This window comes from Molossus molossus, unplaced genomic scaffold (assembly GCF_014108415.1).
Source record: "Molossus molossus isolate mMolMol1 unplaced genomic scaffold, mMolMol1.p scaffold_m16_p_18, whole genome shotgun sequence".
Lineage (NCBI taxonomy): Eukaryota > Metazoa > Chordata > Mammalia > Chiroptera > Molossidae > Molossus > Molossus molossus.
The window spans coordinates 57,252,892-57,270,478 of record NW_023425353.1 but is presented as its reverse complement, the minus strand read 5'-3'; the positions used below and the strand labels follow the sequence as shown (position 1 = coordinate 57,270,478).

At 54.4% G+C, this 17,587-nt stretch overlaps 1 protein-coding gene across 7 annotated transcripts in view; it reads left to right on the top strand.

The window, feature by feature from the left end:
* The window catches only part of SCN5A (sodium voltage-gated channel alpha subunit 5), an 89,698-nt gene extending 72,372 nt beyond the window's left edge, over window positions 1–17,326 (top strand). For 4 of the 7 annotated variants that reach the window (XM_036267567.1, XM_036267565.1, XM_036267572.1 and 1 more), the window contains 8 exons: window positions 4,665–4,838; window positions 7,616–7,738; window positions 8,183–8,464; window positions 11,368–11,421; window positions 11,995–12,132; window positions 12,737–12,841; window positions 13,952–14,222; window positions 15,645–17,326. In XM_036267567.1, coding sequence (XP_036123460.1) covers window positions 4,665–4,838; window positions 7,616–7,738; window positions 8,183–8,464; window positions 11,368–11,421; window positions 11,995–12,132; window positions 12,737–12,841; window positions 13,952–14,222; window positions 15,645–16,867 — 2,370 coding nt within the window. In that variant the 3' untranslated portion in view covers window positions 16,868–17,326. The remainder of the gene's footprint in view (window positions 1–4,664; window positions 4,839–7,615; window positions 7,739–8,182; window positions 8,465–11,367; window positions 11,422–11,994; window positions 12,133–12,736; window positions 12,842–13,951; window positions 14,223–15,644) is intronic. The other 3 variants (XM_036267569.1, XM_036267568.1, XM_036267570.1) reach the window with 2 other exon arrangements.
* The last annotated feature ends 261 nt before the right edge of the window (window positions 17,327–17,587 follow it).

The following is a 17,587-nucleotide window of genomic DNA, read 5'->3' as shown; positions in this document are numbered from 1 at the left end:
AATGAATTAGAAAGTAAATAGTAAAACTGATATAATTTCAGAGTAAAACAATCAAATAGAAAAACTCCCATTTCCAAGGGTAGAATCTTTCACATTCTTAAGAAGGAAAATAATTCCAGTCCTATTTAAAATATTCTAGTGTATGAAAACAAATAGAAAGTCTACAAATTCTTTTTATGAAAACTAAATACGGCTTATTTTTAAAACCTTAAGAATAGAAAAAGGAAAGCTATAGACCATTTTTCATATTCCGTACTTATGAATAGTGACACAAAAATATTAAAATATATGCAAATAGGATCCAGGAATATATATATATATAATTTTTTTTTTAATTCTCACCTGCGGATATTTTTTCATTGATTTTTTAGATAGAGTAGGAGGGAGGGAGAGGGAGAGAGAGACACTGATGTGAGAGAGACATGCTGATTGGTTGCCTCCTGCACAACCCCTACCAGGGCCAGGGATTGAACCTGCAACCAAGGTATATGCCCTTGACTGGGAGTCGAACCTGAAACTCCTTGGTATGCAGGCCAATGCTGCAACTACTAAGCCAAACCAGCCAGGGCACCAGCAATATATTTAAGAGATTTTAAAAGTCATAGCTAAATATATATATCAAAATGATGCCATATTAGAAAATCTATTTACACAAATAGGACAAAGATAAAAAATTATCTCAACAGATTCCTGATTTTTAAAACTGGTAAGAATAGAAATAAGATATATTTCCTTAATTTAGTTAAAAACTTACTTTCAAGCCTGGCCAGTGTGGCCCAGTGGATTGAATGTTGCCCCACAGACTGAGAGGTCTTGGTTTGATTCCCAGTCAGGGCACATCCTCAGTAGGGGACATACAGGAGGCAGCCAATCAATGTTTCTCTCTCACATCAATGTTTCTGTCTCTCTCTCCCTTCCTCTCTCAGTAAAAATATAAATAAAAACATTTATTTTTAAAAACTTACTTTCAAACTAACTTATCATCATTAGTAGTAAAACACCTAAACATTTTTATTAAAGTCAAAAATAAGAAAAAGGATGATTTAACTTTTGAGCTGTTGTTCCTTACTTAACAATAACCTTGAAGTACTAGCCAGTGCAATTAATGAAGAAAATTAAACATACAGTAAAACTATGCAAAACAGAAGAATTCAAGTTAATATAGTCAAGTATAAAACAAGAGCTAATAACAATAGAAATATATCATTACTTGATAATGGTTGTCTAAAAAAATTTTTAAACGTATTAAAAACACTCTATGGCCAGTCATAAAATATACAAAGAATTATTGCTGCTGTTGTTTAATACTAACAGAAACCTTAGTCACAGTAACATTTCTCAAATATTCCTTATATGCCAGGCATGTGAACAAAATAAGTGGGAATAATATAACATATGAATAAGAGGTACATGAGGAAAACTATCAAACTTTGCTAAGGAATGTAGGAGACAAATAGGTAAATATCCTATAAATACACGCCCGTCTTGGGTATGAAGGCTGTGTATTAATTCCTAAAACAGTTAATAAACTTAATGCAATAGCAACAAATTTCCAACATCTTTGAGGGAACTAGACAAAACATTGCCAAATTGTATCTTGAAAATTACTAAAAATGGCCAGGAAAATTTATATAGTACTAATTCAGGAATAGAGAGAATTAGAACCTTGTAGGGAGAGGTCTGACACGAAGGGTAGTATATGAAAAGTTGACTTCTAATCTGTGGATTTGAAGTGGATTCTTAAATAAAGTGTTAGGACAGTTGACCAGTCACTCTGAAGAAAAAATTAAAATATTTGCTCTTTACCAAAATTAGATTTTTAAAAGTGTAATATAAAAGAATGAAACCAGAAGGTTTTTTAGAGTGTCGGCCCGTGGACTGGAGAGTCCCGGGTTCGGTTCCCACTAAGGGCACGTACCTTGGTTGCAATTTGTCCCCGGCCCCACTTGGGGTCATGTGGCTGGCAACCACTCAATGTGTCTCTCTCACATCGATGTTTCTCTCTCTCTCTTCCTCCCTCTCTCCCTCCTGCTTTATGTGAAGACACATGCAAAAATGTCCTCGGGTGAGGATAAAAAAAAAAGAAAGAAAGAAAGAAAGAAAGCCCTTGCTTATTCCAAGGCTACAAAAAAAAAGACCCTTCTTTTCTTGTTTTTATCCTCACCTAAGGACATCTTTCCATTTTTGTTCAGATAGAGTAGGAGGGAGCGAGAGAGAGAGAAACATCGACATGAAAGGGACACATCGAGTGGCCGCCTCCCGCACAACCCAACCAGGGCCGGGGACAAACTGCAACCGAGGTACATGCCCTCAGTGGGAACCGAACCCGGGTCTCTCTCGACCGCAGGCCAATGCTCTAACCGTTGAGCCAAACCAGCCAGGGTAGCAAGGGTTTTCTTAACATGATGCTAAAGGTTTTCCTAGGTGGAAATCATAACACATGATATAATTATGTAAATTGTATAACAAGTGAAGATGAAGTGTAGAACTTCAGTAGGGTAAACAAGAGGGAATGAGATGGAAAGACACACGACCAGGGTAAAGTGTATCAAATAAAGAGAGAATGTCCCCAAATACACCAGACACTCAAGTAAAAAAATAAGCAAAGAAGATGAACATTACAACAAATATCCCAGGAAACTATGTCAGTCACTAGTAAAAAAATAATTTAAAATGGAACAAAGTACAGTTTTTATCCGTCGGGCTGGGAAGAGGGACGAAGAATTACCACCAGTGAGGTTGGGGTGGTGAGGAGAGAGGCGCCTCCACGCACTGTGGAGGGAGTGTCTCTAGGTGACCCCTTCCGAGGCCCTTCTCCCCATCACACCAAAGTACACCTTTGATCTTCACCCCAATTCTAGAAATGCATCCTTAGCAGATGACCAGACCCGATGTGCACTGTTGTTTCTACTAGGGCTGAATTGGAAACAACAGAAATGGTCATTGCCTGGGTTATTGGCTAGATCAACAGTAGTATATGCAAATAATGAAATATTACGCAGCCTTTAAAAAGAATGAGATTCATGTAATCACATCATTGAGTCAGTACTTGTTCACAAAAGATTGTTTAGTGGAAAAAATTTCAAAGCAGAATATTTAGTGTATCTTATGAAAGTATACGCTCACATACACACACAGGGTGTCGAAAAGAATGTTTGCTGAATGTTAGCAGTGGTTACTGGAATGTCGTGACATTGGAGGTGCCTTTTATTTTCTATATCATTTATTTTTTTATAAAAAGCACACATTTTTATAACCAGAAAAAAAAAACACCTCTTTTTTTTTTTTTTTAGAGAAAGAGAGAGAGAGAAACAAATTTTTTGTTCCACTCATTTATGCAGTCATTGGTTGATTCCTATACATGCCCTGACCGGGGATCGAACCCGCAACCTTGATGTATTGGGACGACTCTCTGACCAACTGAATTACCCGGCTGGGGCACCTACTGCTTCTCTTGAGCAACTCCCCACATCCATGCTGGGACCTGAGTTACCCTCTTGTCCCGTGTACACTGAGCAGACTAGCCATGTGTACGCCTCGGCAGTGTGCTCGGGCGCTGGGGACAGCACTGTCCACCTGGGCCACTGCAGCTCAAGTGGCCCTGCGGTCGGACAGGGAGCCCAGAGCCACAGGTGGAGGCCGCCTCCAGGGCTCTGTGACAGGTTTTTGTCTACATGGGGAGGCTCAGAGCACACACTGGGCGGGAGCAGGGCCTGGGCGGGAGCAGGGCCTGGGTGGGAGTAGTACCTGGGCGGGAGCAGGGCCTGGGCGGGAGCAGGGCCTGGGCGGGAGCACACATTGGGTGGGAGCAGCGCCTGGGCGGGAGCAGCGCCTGGGTGGGAGCACATGCTGGGCACCAGCAGTGCCTGGGCGGGAGCAGGGTCTGGGCGGGAGCAGGGCCTGGGCGGGAGCAGGGCCTGGGCGGGAGCACATGCTGGGCAGAGCAGTGCCTGGGCGGGGCAGGTACGATCAGAAGGCTGGAGGTGGAAGAAAGCCGTTGGCCCAGGAATTTGGGCTGAGGCAGGAGTGAGGAGGTGGAGAAAGCTTCTAGCATTTTAGAAACGTTGACGCCTCGATTCTGAGGGTTGCCGGAGGTGTGCCTGTGTCTGCTCCTGTGTCTCCTGACCCCCACAGCCACGCTGCCTTCACTGTCATTTCTCTGAGGCTCTGCCTTAGATCAACTCTCACTGTGTTTGGTTAAATAAACTTACTATAAAGGAAAACATCTAATGATTATGGCAACTGGAAACCAATATTATTTCTTATGAAAAGTAGGTAACTGCTTAAAGGAGAATAAAAAAACAGGTTGATGTTGTTTCCTGCAGAAGGCTGTGAGCCGAGCCAGAACACCCTCCCTCCTTGTTAAAATGGGAGATCCGCAAGTTCTAGAAAGGTCTTTAAGGTGCCCTAGCCCAGAACTGAGACTTGTTCTTCAGTGTAAAGGCAGAAGTTCTCACTGCACACTGTCCGCACACCGAGTGAGGTCGTTTGCTGGCCCACCGACGGCACACGCCCTTGGAGAGCCTGGGGCGGCGTCCCCCGCTCGCCTTGGAGGGAGGAGTCCCCTCCACTAGGCGTCTCGCTCTGTCCCCCGCCCTCCCAGTTAGCAGGGTGGGATGGCCGTGCCCAGGAGGTCATGTCCACCTGTCCGACCTGGCCCGCAGGCCTTCGAGGACATCTACCTGGAGGAGCGGAAGACCATCAAGGTTCTGCTGGAATATGCCGACAAGCTGTTCACCTACGTCTTTGTGCTGGAGATGCTGCTCAAGTGGGTGGCCTACGGTTTCAAGAAGTACTTCACCAACGCCTGGTGCTGGCTGGACTTCCTCATCGTGGACGTGAGTGCCGCCCCGAGGGGCAGGGGCAGGGGAGGCCATGGCTGCTGTGAGTGGGGTTGAAACAACAGGGGGACAGGGTGACAGGCGGGCAGGAGTTGGGCTGAATAGAGACACTCGTCTGTGCCGTGCGGTGGGCGGAGGGAGAGGAGGCCGGATTCTGCGGCCACAGGGAGACCCGGATCCTGCTCTCAAGGTCCCCAGTCTGGGAGGAAGAGGAGAACCATGAGTCCTGGGCCCTGCCATCAGAACCCCCAATTTAGGGAGACCTAGACCATGTGCTCAGGAGCCCTGGCTTCTGGGGGAGACTAGACCCACCTGTGCAGCCATGAAGAGCATCACAGGCGGGGGGTGAGCCAGGGCCGGAGTGGAGCCCCCCAGAACGGGGCAGACAAGCCTGCACCATGCACAGACCACAGCGTATCGTGAAATGTCTGTCAGGCGCTGGACACGTGGCCAGATAAGAGCCTGGAGGAGGCTGTCTGCACCGGGGACAGCGTGAGCCGAAGGCCAGGGGGGACGGGTTGGTGAAGAGCTACTGGGCAGGCTCAGGAGGTCGTCCCACCTGCTGTGTCCCACACCCTACTCAGAGTGCCCAGTAGCCTGGCCAAGGTCCAGGCAGGGCAGAGGTCAAACCTCAAGCGGCTGTGGCGGGAGACACTCCTTGGATGGGAGTGTGCGTGGGGACATCAGGCCACTGGGCCTGTGGGCAGCCTCTCTCTGTCACCCCAGTGGCTGAAAGGATGCCAATGCTCTGGTGAGGGGTGCGGGGGTAGTAGAGAGGGAGGGAGGGGACTCCCGAGGCCCCACCCCAGCCCCCCACTCAGAGGCCTGAGGGACTGTCCCAGGGCAGGCCCCAGGGAGTCCGTGGAGACTTCTGGTTAGGCCCACCCACACCCGCCCCTGCCACCTGGGGACTCAGCTAAGGCCAGGCCCAAGACTGGACAGGCAGCTTGTGGAGAAGGAAACCGAGGCCCACAGCAGGGAGGGACCTCGCCAAGGTCAGCAGGAGGAAGTGAGTGTTGGAATCCAGCTTTTCTGACGCTGGCCATGCTGCCCCCAACCCCCAGCCCAGCCTCGTGGGAAAGGGTGTCTTCAGGCCTCAGGTCTGGAGAACAATGTTTTCAGGACAATTCATGCTTTTTTTTTTTTTTAATAAACACTAGTGAGCATCTATGGACAGGGCGCTGGGTATCTTGGGGAACAAAACAGACGAAAACCCTGCCAGTGTAGAGGAACAATAAAACACTAAGGAAGCCGATTTTATATTACGTGAGAAGCTGATGTGAACCATGAAGCAAAAGGAAGCCAGGAGGTTTGGGAGGCCAGGGGGCAGGGGGAGGGGAGGGGAAGTAGGTCACAACTTTAAATGGGCTGGCAGGGCCCGCTGAGGGGACATTTGAGCAGATTTGAAGGACGTTGTGGTGAGCCAGGAAGATGTCTGCAGAACATTCCAAGCAGAAGTTGGAACGGCAGTGCCAAGGTCCTGTGGTCAGTGTGCCTGGCACCCTTGAGCTACAGGGAGGCCAGCAGCTGGAGCAGCGTGAGTCAGGACGGCAGGTGCAGGATGAGACCAGATGCATGGGGCAGAAGGCGCAGCCTTTGGAACACAGGGCTATTTAGAATGAAATGGGGAGACGGTGCAGGGCTTGGGACAGGAGGACGACATGAACTGACTCATGTTATGAAAAGATCGCCCGTGGGTGGGAGGGGTGGCCCGAGTGGCAGCAGGACGACGAGCTGGAGCCGTGGCGGAATCCAGAGGAGAGGTGGCGGTGGCCCGGCCACCGCGGTGGCCATGAAGGTGGTGTGAAATAGCTGAACTTCGCATGTGTTTTGAAGACAGAGCCAACAGGAAATCCTGATGGGTGGCATGTGAGGCGTGAGACACAGAGAGGAGGCAGGGATGACGCCAAGGCTGTGGCCTGAGCAGCTGGAGGGATGGCGTTGCAGTCGCCGAGTTGGGGGGACTCTGGGCGGGGCAGGTGGGGAAGAGCAGACGTCGGGAGTGGCCTGCTGGGAGCCAGGCAGGCTCACTGGCCCCTGGGAGAGGCCCCTCTACCTCTCGGGGAATGGGGACCGGGAGCTGGGCATCCTCGAGGGGTGCCCCTCTGCCCAGCCCCCTCCTGCAGGTGCTCCCAGCCGGGGCGGGGGCTGTGGCAGTCAGGCCCTTGCCCGTGCTCCTCGCCCCCCCAGGCTGCCCTGAGCGCCAAGGTGCTCTCAGTGGTGACTGCATGCGCGGTCAGGCGGGAGGCCATCGAAGCCGTGTTCCCGGCCAGCAGTGAGGAAAGAGGGACTGGATGCCCGTGGAGCCTTAGAACGAAGCCCTCGGGAAGGAAATGCCATGCGGGAGTGGGGCAGAGGGGGCAGAGGGATCCCCTTGCCTCAGGATCTCCACGGAAGCCTCCCTTCTTGAAGGTGTCCGGAGGCTGCCAGGCCTGGCCTTAGGGAAATGCCCCGAGAGAGCCTGTCTGCTCAGACTCAAACCCAGGACAGTCCTTCCTCCCCCAAAAGAGGCCCAAGAATTTGACTTAAAGGAAAACACACGGGCCTTGCGTCCCTGCTCGTCCACACCAAAGGTGGTTTGGAGGCTCAGTCAAGGTGTGTCTCGGCCAGGACACGGCGCCTGCCCCAGTGTCGGGCCCGGACGGCTGGCCTGTGGCTGTGGAGACGGGCCCGTGGGGACTGGAGGCGGGGAAGGCCTGCCGGCCCTCACTCCCCGCCGTTTCGGGTGGGCCAAGGCCTGTCTCTGTGCAGAACTTTCCCCGTGCCTCCCACAGGTCTCGCTGATCAGCCTGGTGGCCAACACGCTGGGCTTCTCCGAGATGGGCCCCATCAAGTCGCTGCGGACGTTGCGGGCCCTCCGGCCCCTGCGAGCCCTGTCACGGTTTGAGGGCATGAGGGTAAGAGGACCGGCTGCCTTCCCGGGGCACACTTTAGGGGAGAACACCCCCAACCCAGTAGCAGCCACCCGCAGATAAACCAGAAACTTAGCTCAGAGAATGTGTCTCCAGGGCCCATTCCCATCCGTCCCTGGCATATTCAACTACCCTGGTGAAAATTAAGTTTCAAAGTCCTGGATTCAGGCAGGGCCAAGAAGAGAAAGGCAGATGTGCTGCAGCTGCATCAGACTTGGGGTGCAAAGAGAACGGTGTGTGTTTCTTTGTCATTCTCCTCCCCACAAGGACCTGTGGGTCGCCCTTCCCTGGGGACAGGAAGTGGTCTGCACCTCCTCCCCACAAGGACCTGTGGCGAGGGAGTCAGCAGGTTGGGGCTGGGGAGTGTCTTGAATAGGGCATAGTCTCTGGACACCCCCGGGAGCTGAGTCTCTTCTCTGTCCACTTGAGGTTGTAGTCAATGCCCTGGTGGGTGCCATCCCGTCCATCATGAACGTCCTCCTCGTCTGCCTCATCTTCTGGCTCATCTTCAGCATCATGGGCGTGAACCTCTTCGCGGGGAAGTTTGGGAGGTGCATCAACCAGACCGAGGGGGACCTGCCTTTAAACTACAGCATCGTGAACAACAAGAGCGACTGTGAGTCCTTCAACATGACCGGCGAATTGTACTGGACCAAGGTGAAAGTCAACTTTGACAACGTGGGGGCTGGGTACCTGGCCCTCCTGCAGGTGGTAAGTCTCAGAGAGGAGGGACTTCCTTCCTCCCACTGGTTCTCTCGCAACAGGCTCCTTCACCCATGATGTGAGTGGGGAGCAGGGCCACTGGGGCCACTGAATTATTAAAGGAGGGTCACATTGCCCAAAGGGGGCCAAGGTTCTCCAGAGACTTGGCTGCGGGCCAAGGGCTCCTTGGGACGTCCCCAGATCTCCCTTTCTGGAGCAGACGCCATGTTCTCCAAGACCCATAATGTTGGGGTTCAGCACATGACAGAACCAACGTCCCAGCCAGCAGTCAGGTTGACCTCACGCGGTCAGTTTGGCGCAGGTTAGAAGTGGAAGACCGTAGACACCCTGAACTGTTAGCAAAACTGTGGCTCTGGCCATCCCTCTGTTACAAGTGGTATCCCCTGTGTTGTGTAAAAAAAGATTTTCTTCCATCTCTGATGTGCAAGGTGCGTGATGTTTAAACTCACCCAGCTTGCCCAGTCTTTCCAAAGTTCTCACTGGTTGGTGAGGACGGTGCCGTTAGTGAATATCATGCCATCATTTTTTTTTAATCCTCACCCAAGGATATTTTCCATTTTATCTTCAGGTAGAGTGAGAGGGAGGGGAAGAGAGAGAGAAACATCGACGTGAGAGGGACACATCAACCGGTTGCCTCCTGCACGACCCCAACCAGGGCCGGGGATGAACCACAACCGAGGTACAAGCCCTTGACCGGAATCGCACCCGAGACTCATCGGTCCACGGGCCAACGCTGTAACCGCTGAGTCACACCAGCCAGAGCCGTGCCATAAAATCAACTGACGAATAGCCCTAACAGCAGAACCGCACACAGAACCACAACTCATGAAGCTGCAGCCTGCTTCTCCTGCTATCCCAGGCCTCAGCTCAGACACCTGCCTCTAGTCCCCAGAGGAAAACTCAGCGGGACTCTCACTTGAGAACCAAGCGCGTGCACTCCCGTGTCCACCCGCTCCCGAGGTCCCAGGAGCAGCCGTCTCCAAAGACGCTCCTGGACTACCTCATGGAGAACAGGATTAGAGCCACACCCACAGAGCTCCGGTCCCTGGGCCTGGCCCGCTCAATGTCAGGACTTGTGGGGAAAGACCCCTTTTGTAGCCAGAACTGCCTTCCATTCCAGACAGAACCACACAGTGGCGGGGAGGAATTTAGCTGCGGCATCTCATAGCCCTGGGTGGTCCTCAGAAGCTTCCAAGGCATTTCCAGGCCCCTGCACAGTGAGGGCCGTGTGGCATTCGGGGCTGAAATGGCTTGCCTTCGGTGCAGCAGCCTCAGTTTCCCCATCTGCCCTGCCTGCCTCTTAAAAACTCTCAGAAATGCAACATTTGTGTGGAGCAGCTTGCTCCCTGACAGGAAGCTGGGCGTGGGATTGGGTTTGGCCTAGGACACCGGTGAGCCCCGCGGGGCAGTTGATCTCAGCACGGAGCCTGTCTTTCGGACCCTGAAGCTTCATGGCTGCCCAGACAGGGGCCGACAGTGCGGCCGGCACCAGGGCCCTGTCTCATGGCCATGGTGTGCTCAAGCCAGATATTTTGCAAGCTATTATTAAAAATTACATTTTAGCCCTGGCCGGTTTGGCTCAGCGGTTGGAGCGTCGGCCTGCGGTACAGAGAGACCCGGGTTCGGTTCCCGCTAAGGGCACATACCTCGGTTGCAGTTTGTTCCCGGCCCTGGTTGGTCGTGCGGGTGGCAGCCACTCGATGTGTCCCTTTCACGTCGATGTTACTCTCTCTCTCTCTTCCTCTCTCTCCCTCTCGCTCTATCTGAACAAAAAAATGGAAAAATGTCCTCGGGTGAGGATAAAAAAAAAAAAAAAAAATTACATTTTAGCCCTGGACGGTTTGGCTCAGCGGTTAGAGCGTCGGCCCACAGACCTAAGAGTCGTGGGTTCGATTCCAGCCAAGGGCACGTCCCTCGGTTGCAGTTCGTCTCCAGCCCTGGTCAGGCTCATGCAGGCGGCAACCAGTCGATGTGCCCCTCTCACATCGATGTTTCTCTCTCTCTCTTCCTCCCTCTCTGTCTGAAGAGAAATAGAAAAATGTCCTTGGGTGAGGATTAAGAAAAAAAAATTGTATTTTATAAACATATAATTAACTGAATCATATTAAAACCAAATGAAACCGTTTAGTATCATCTGTGCTCTTGAGGTTAATACCTCTATTATGCCCGAACCGTGGAAGCCCTCTCGTGCTCTGCTCCTGGCCCAGCTCCCCATGGACTCCGTGCCCGTGTTCAGTGGCCGCACGTCGGCAACTGGAATCGGCCGTGGAGGGAGGATTTACACAGGGAAATCGGTGAACCCAACACTCGGGGCTTTTTTTTTCTTTTTTCTACGTCGGCACCATTTACTCACAGACCCCTGACAAGGGACCCCTGGCAAGGGACCCCACCTTAAGTCCAAGGGGAGGTTGGGATTCTTTAGGGACTTCCTTTGAAAGGTTGTGGAGCGGAAGCCACAAGGTTCTCCGAGGTGCGTGACAAGGGACCAGGTCAGCACCGGGGTCCACCTTAGGCTGGAACGGAGGGCTCAAGCCCCACCTCGTGTCTCTACCACCGCCGCAGAACCGTGTTGTTTTAGAGTCTGACATGAGTGTGGATCTGGAGGGCCGTCGTCCGCCCGGCTCCGCTCGTCCCTCGGCCAACACCGAGAGGCTATTCCTACACTGCGTGGCCTTCGTGGGGCGTCTGCTCAGCTGGCTTCCCCGCACGCCCAGCCCTGGACAAGGCCTTTGCCGGACCACCTGGCCATTTGGTCACTGCTCTAGGGGCGGGGTGGGCTGCTGGCTCCTTGAAGGAGGCTCCTTCCTGGCCTTACCTGTCCCGACAGGAGCCCTAGTTGCTCAGTCGATGCAGAGCTCAATGATTTTCTTACTCTTGTCTTTTCCTCTCAGGCAACATTTAAAGGCTGGATGGACATTATGTATGCAGCTGTGGACTCCAGAGGGGTAGGTTGGCCTCTTCCGCCAAGTCAGGCGCTGAAGGCTCCCAGCTGCCTGGCCACTGGAGAATCAGGGTGCACATCTGCAAGGCCACCCTACGAGGGCCGGGTCGCTTGCATCAACCTGCAGTTGAACCCCCCTGGAATGCCCAGGCCTGGCCTGGATCGCCCAAGGAGTCCCCAGAATTCTCAAACACCTTTCTCATGGAATTCACTGTAGTTTACTTGAATCTTAGTCTTACCCCAGGAGGATAGGGTGGAAGCAACGGAGATACAGATCAAGCTTCTTCTTTGTCCTCGTACCGACCCGTCCTCACTGACAGGTCACAGGAGACTGAGAGATGCCCCATATTCTCAGACATCCCAATGGCCCAGGGAAAGAAGCCATGTGGTGGCACAGGGCCTGCCCTGCGCCCAGCCGGCCTGCTGTCCTCACCTGTCACCATCCACTTCCCATGTTCACCCCACCCACCCACACCTGTGCTGATGACCTTCCCCTGGGTGCCCCTCTCCCACAGAACAGACACCCCGGCCAGCCCGCTGCTTGCCTGTCTGATCTCCGTCTGATTTCTCCCCTCAGTATGAAGAGCAGCCCCAGTGGGAATACAACCTCTACATGTACATCTACTTTGTCGTGTTCATCATCTTTGGGTCTTTCTTCACCCTGAACCTTTTCATCGGTGTCATCATTGACAACTTCAACCAACAGAAGAAAAAGATACGTAGAGCGCAGGCTCCCCCTGGGCCGGCAGGGCTGGGTGCCAAGGGTTCTGGCTCCTGCACCCACTTTGGCTTTCTGTTGAGGATGGTCCTCCGCGTGCTTCTGCTGGATGGAGTGGGGGGCAGAGGGGTGTGCCCATGATGTAACATGCCCAGGCCTGCCCTGGTCTGCCTGAGAGACGAGGCTCCTGAGAGAAGCTGGATGAGGCTGGAGACTCGGTACCTGGTCCCTGATCAGGGCCAGTGGGTAGAACCTGTGCAGGGGCCAGGGTCTTCCTGGAGCTCCATCAGAGGGGCCGCGATTGGTCTGCAGGTAAACTAAGTAGGTAGGGAGGACCTCCAACCTGGCTACGTTGGGCAGGGGAGACAGTGGGCGCAGGGCACAAAGCCAGAGAGATCTCGGGTGAATGGGGACAGGGACCCTGGAAAGCAGGTTTGGGGAGGACCCTGTGGCACAGGATAGGAAACGCTCTGCTCTTCCAGGAGAGGAGGTGAGGAGGGGGCTGGCCCTGGCACCTTCATTATTGATGCAGGGTCCCTGTGCCATCCATGCTGGCGCCTCTAAGAACCCCAAAATGAGTCTGGTTCCTGTCTCTCTGCACTTAGGGGGCCAGGACATCTTCATGACAGAGGAGCAGAAGAAGTACTACAATGCCATGAAGAAGCTGGGCTCCAAGAAGCCCCAGAAGCCCATCCCCCGGCCCCTGGTGAGCATAGCTCCCAATTCAGCAAGAGTGGGAAGGATCGGCTGGGGCAGGGGGAGCCACACAATCAACTATCCTGGCTTCTCCAGGGTCTTTGGGCCCAGCCGGAGGCCCCCAGCCCGTCCAGGAAAGGAGGGGCATCTTAGGAGTCTGGCCACTCACAGAGGACGCAGGCTCATAGAGACAGGAAGGAAGGCACGAGAAGGCCGTGGCAACCAGGGCACACCCCTCCCACAGAAACCCATCTGCTTCTTAGTGAGCCCCTCCTCCCCTGCAAGGGCCCAGGTTTCCCCAGGGGAGCAGGACGGTCTTCACAGCCTCTACCTACCCCCTGCATTGCCTCATCCTTGCAACCCCCTGAATGGTAGAGCCCCTGGTGCGTGCGGCGAAGAGGGGTGTTGAGTCCTCTGCCAAGCTGCCCCCCTTGCCTGATGAAGCCGTTTTCTACACGTGTGTGTTGGAGCGGGGTGGGGCCAATAATTACTCAGAGTATTTAGGTGACAACACAAATCACTAGCTGGTTAGTGGCAGCCCTGGTTTTTTAATTCAGTTCATCAATTTCACCGGATCCTGTCCTGGTCGCCATACTCTGTTCTGTGCGTGTAGATGTTTTCACTTATTTACAACCTTCTCTCTTCCCCCAGAATAGTCTGGGGTGGCTCACAGTTAAAGACACATATAAATGTAGTTAGTAGAATAAATACAATCAATTCCTTGAAAAGAGTGGAGGACATTTATAACTTGGGGGCCAATGTAATTACTAGGGTTGAGCTTGAAATTTAACCTCCAGACGGTGGGAACAAAAGGGGAAGCAAAATGAATGTCCGCGAAGGAAACGCAGAGGAGGAGAAATTCCTCCTGAAGGCCCATCAGAGGAGGCCTCTGGGTCAAGAGGGAGCCTCGGGGCTGGGCCTTGAAGCCCAGGGAGCTCTTCGGCTGGACAGCCAGGCTGCCTCTCAGCTCCTGACCTCTTCCCCTCAGCGTGACCGCCTGGTGGGTGTTGGCCTCACCAGACAGCAGCGAAGAGGGTGGGTGATCTGGGCAGAAAGGTACAGCAGGGGCCTTCGGGGCTGCTCAGGCCCCTGCTGAGCCAGCCTTTGCCCCTTCTTCCAGAACAAGTACCAGGGCTTCATATTCGACATTGTGACCAAGCAGGCCTTCGATGTCTCCATCATGTTTCTCATCTGCTTGAACATGGTGACCATGATGGTGGAGACGGACGACCAGAGCTCCGAGAAGGTCAACATCTTGACCAAGATCAACCTGCTCTTCGTAGCCATCTTCACGGGCGAGTGCATCATCAAGATGGCTGCCCTGCGGCACTACTACTTCACCAACAGCTGGAACATCTTCGACTTCGTGGTGGTCATCCTCTCCATCGTGGGTGGGTATACCAGTCGTCTGGACGAGATGCCCTCCCCAGGCCGGGTGTCTTCTCCAGCCCGGCGTTGCTACTTAACGCCAAGCACACAGTCTCCTTCATGCTTTTCTCCGCACTCCTCACTTCTCCATCCCACACCACACACCCCCTTCAGCTCTTGACCCTGCCCCCTCTGCCTCGGAGCGACTGACGTCCACATTTCCGCGTGTACAGCCCCTGGCTTTGGTGAACTCGGAGGGAGATGCAGGGCCTAAGGCAGGGCTGCTGCAGCTGCGGTGACAGGCAGATGGTTGGAAGTGGGGGCAGCAGCAGGACACGCTCAGTGAGGTCCCGGGCAGGGGCGAGGGCTGGGGTGCGCCCCCTGGGACTAGAGGATGCGGGGTATCGGCAGCAGGAACGGGGCTGTTGACAGGCGGTCTCCAAGGCCTCGGGAGGTGCAGCGTGTGCCGCAGGACACCTCCTGTTCCCAGTGCTCGGCCACACCAGAGCACGGTTAATGGCTCTACTTGGAGCCAGAGTGTCTGCGTCAAATTCCAGCTTCTCACTGACTAGAGGGCCGCTTGGGTCAGTTACCTCACCTCTCAATTTCCTCTTCTGGAAAATGAGGATGATGGGATCAGCTTACTTCCTAGGGTGACTAGGAGAGCTTAATGGATGACACAAAGTGCTCAGCTCAGTGTTGATTGACAGTAAACACTGGACACATGGCAGCCGGCGGCATTATTATGTGAGGAGTCTGGAAAGATCACTTGGGCCAACATGAGTCAAGTTAATTTCACTCTCTCTGCTGTACAATGTATCCCTGCTCCTTAGAAATCCCAGAGCAGTCAATAGAGACCAAAGGGTAAGTCAGCCCTGGAAGCTAACAGAGGAGAGGGTGACAGGAGCCATCTCGCGACGGCTGAGGTGCGCCTGTGGGGCCGGGGGCGTGGCAAGGCGGGCGTGGCGTGGAGAGTGCACTGACTGCACGTGAACCTCCGACCACCTGGGCTTGTGCAAATGCGAGCTGAGGTTCTACACTTCTGATAGGTGCCCAGGAGATCCCAGGGCAGCTGGTCCTCACACCGCACTTTGAGTAGCAAGGAGGCAAAGCCCTGAGTTCTGGTCTAAGACGGCCGCCAAAGTCCCCTCAGGCCTCAGACCCCAGGATCTGGAAGATGGGCCAGGTTCACCCCTGTTGTGCAGTGTTCTCAAAAGACCAACGAACAGAAGGCACTTTGCAAAAGATGTGGGTCCTCATTTTCTGAATCACAAGCAGAAATGGAGCTTCAGAGAGGCGGGGGGAGCAGGACCTTACAGTTAACCGGTCCTCCTGGAAGGGCCTCCTCTTCCTGGCTCCGTACGGTACAGAGACCCCACCCAGCAGCGCTGGGCTGGAGGGGCGGGGATGCCATGGGTCGCCACAGTCTCTGTTGTTTCCCACAGGCACTGTGCTCTCGGACATCATCCAGAAGTATTTCTTCTCCCCGACGCTCTTCCGAGTCATCCGCCTGGCCCGCATCGGCCGCATCCTCAGGCTGATCCGCGGGGCCAAGGGGATCCGCACGCTGCTCTTTGCCCTCATGATGTCCCTGCCTGCCCTCTTCAACATCGGGCTGCTGCTCTTCCTCGTCATGTTCATCTACTCCATCTTCGGCATGGCCAACTTCGCTTACGTCAAGTGGGAAGCTGGCATCGACGACATGTTCAACTTCCAGACCTTCGCCAACAGCATGCTGTGCCTCTTCCAGATCACCACGTCGGCTGGCTGGGATGGTCTCCTCAGCCCCATCCTCAACACGGGGCCCCCCTACTGCGACCCCGATCTGCTCAACAGCAATGGCTCCCGGGGAAACTGTGGGAGCCCAGCCGTGGGCATCCTCTTCTTCACCACCTACATCATCATCTCCTTCCTCATCGTGGTCAACATGTACATCGCCATCATCCTGGAGAACTTCAGCGTGGCCACGGAGGAGAGCACCGAGCCCCTGAGCGAGGACGACTTCGACATGTTCTACGAGATCTGGGAGAAGTTCGACCCGGAGGCCACCCAGTTCATCGAGTACTCGGCCCTGTCGGACTTCGCCGACGCCCTGTCTGAGCCTCTCCGCATCGCCAAGCCCAACCAGATAAACCTCATCAACATGGACCTGCCCATGGTGAGCGGGGACCGCATCCACTGCATGGACATCCTCTTTGCCTTCACCAAGAGGGTCCTAGGGGAGTCTGGGGAGATGGACGCCCTGAAGATCCAGATGGAGGAGAAGTTCATGGCGGCCAACCCATCCAAGATCTCCTACGAGCCCATCACCACCACACTCCGGCGTAAGCACGAGGAGGTGTCGGCCACCGTCATCCAGCGGGCCTTCCGGAGGCACCTGCTGCAGCGCTCCCTGAAGCACGCCTCCTTCCTCTTCCGCCAGCAGGGCGGCGGCCTGTCCGAGGAGGACGCGCCTGAGCGGGAGGGCCTCATCGCCTGCAAGATGAATGCGAACTTCTCCCGGAGCCTGGGCCCACTCTCCAGCTCCTCCGTCTCCTCCACGTCCTTCCCACCTTCCTATGACAGTGTCACCCGGGCCACCAGCGATAACGCCCAGGCGCGGGTGTCCGACTACAGCCACAGCGAAGGTCCTGCGACCCCCGACGGGGGCCGGGAGTCTATCGTGTGAGCCTCGCCCACTGGCCAGGACACGGAGAGGCAGCCGTTGCCTTGAGGCAAACCCAAGCCAGCGTCTGCTGGGCCTCCCTCGCTCTGAGCTTCAGGAGAGAGAGGAGGCTCAGCCCCGTGGGTCAGCAAGGCCGAGTTCCAGGGCACCCGTGTTGAGGGTCCGGAGCCACTGGCCCAGCCGGCCGCTCAGGACGCCTGTCCCTCCCGGGAGGCCCCACCACCCCAGTGGCCTGGCCCGGGGCTCTGGCGAGCAGCTGCTGAGATGGAATAGGAAACTGAGACTGTATGTGTTGTGAATGGGCTTTCATACATTTATTATATTTGATATTTTTTTACTTGCGCAAAGAACTAACGTTTTTCCCGTGGATGTTGGCAGCACCTCACACTTGCCTCTTCTGAACGCTGAACAAGGGTGTGCACGTGGCTGCTGGAAGTGCATTCTCAAAGCAGAAGCGGAATCGGTGGCTGCCCCGGGCCTGCACTGCGGGAGCAGGGCGGCTGCCCCGGCCTGCACTGCGGGATCAGGGCGGCTGCCCCCGGCCTGCACTGCGGGATCAGGGCGACTTCCCCCGGCCTGCACTGCGGGATCAGGGCGACTTCCCCCGGCCTGCACTGCGGGATCAGGGCGACTTCCCCGGCCTGCACTGCGGGAGCAGGGCGGCTGCCCCGGCCTGCACTGCGGGATCAGGGCGACTTCCCCGGCCTGCACTGCGGGAGCAGG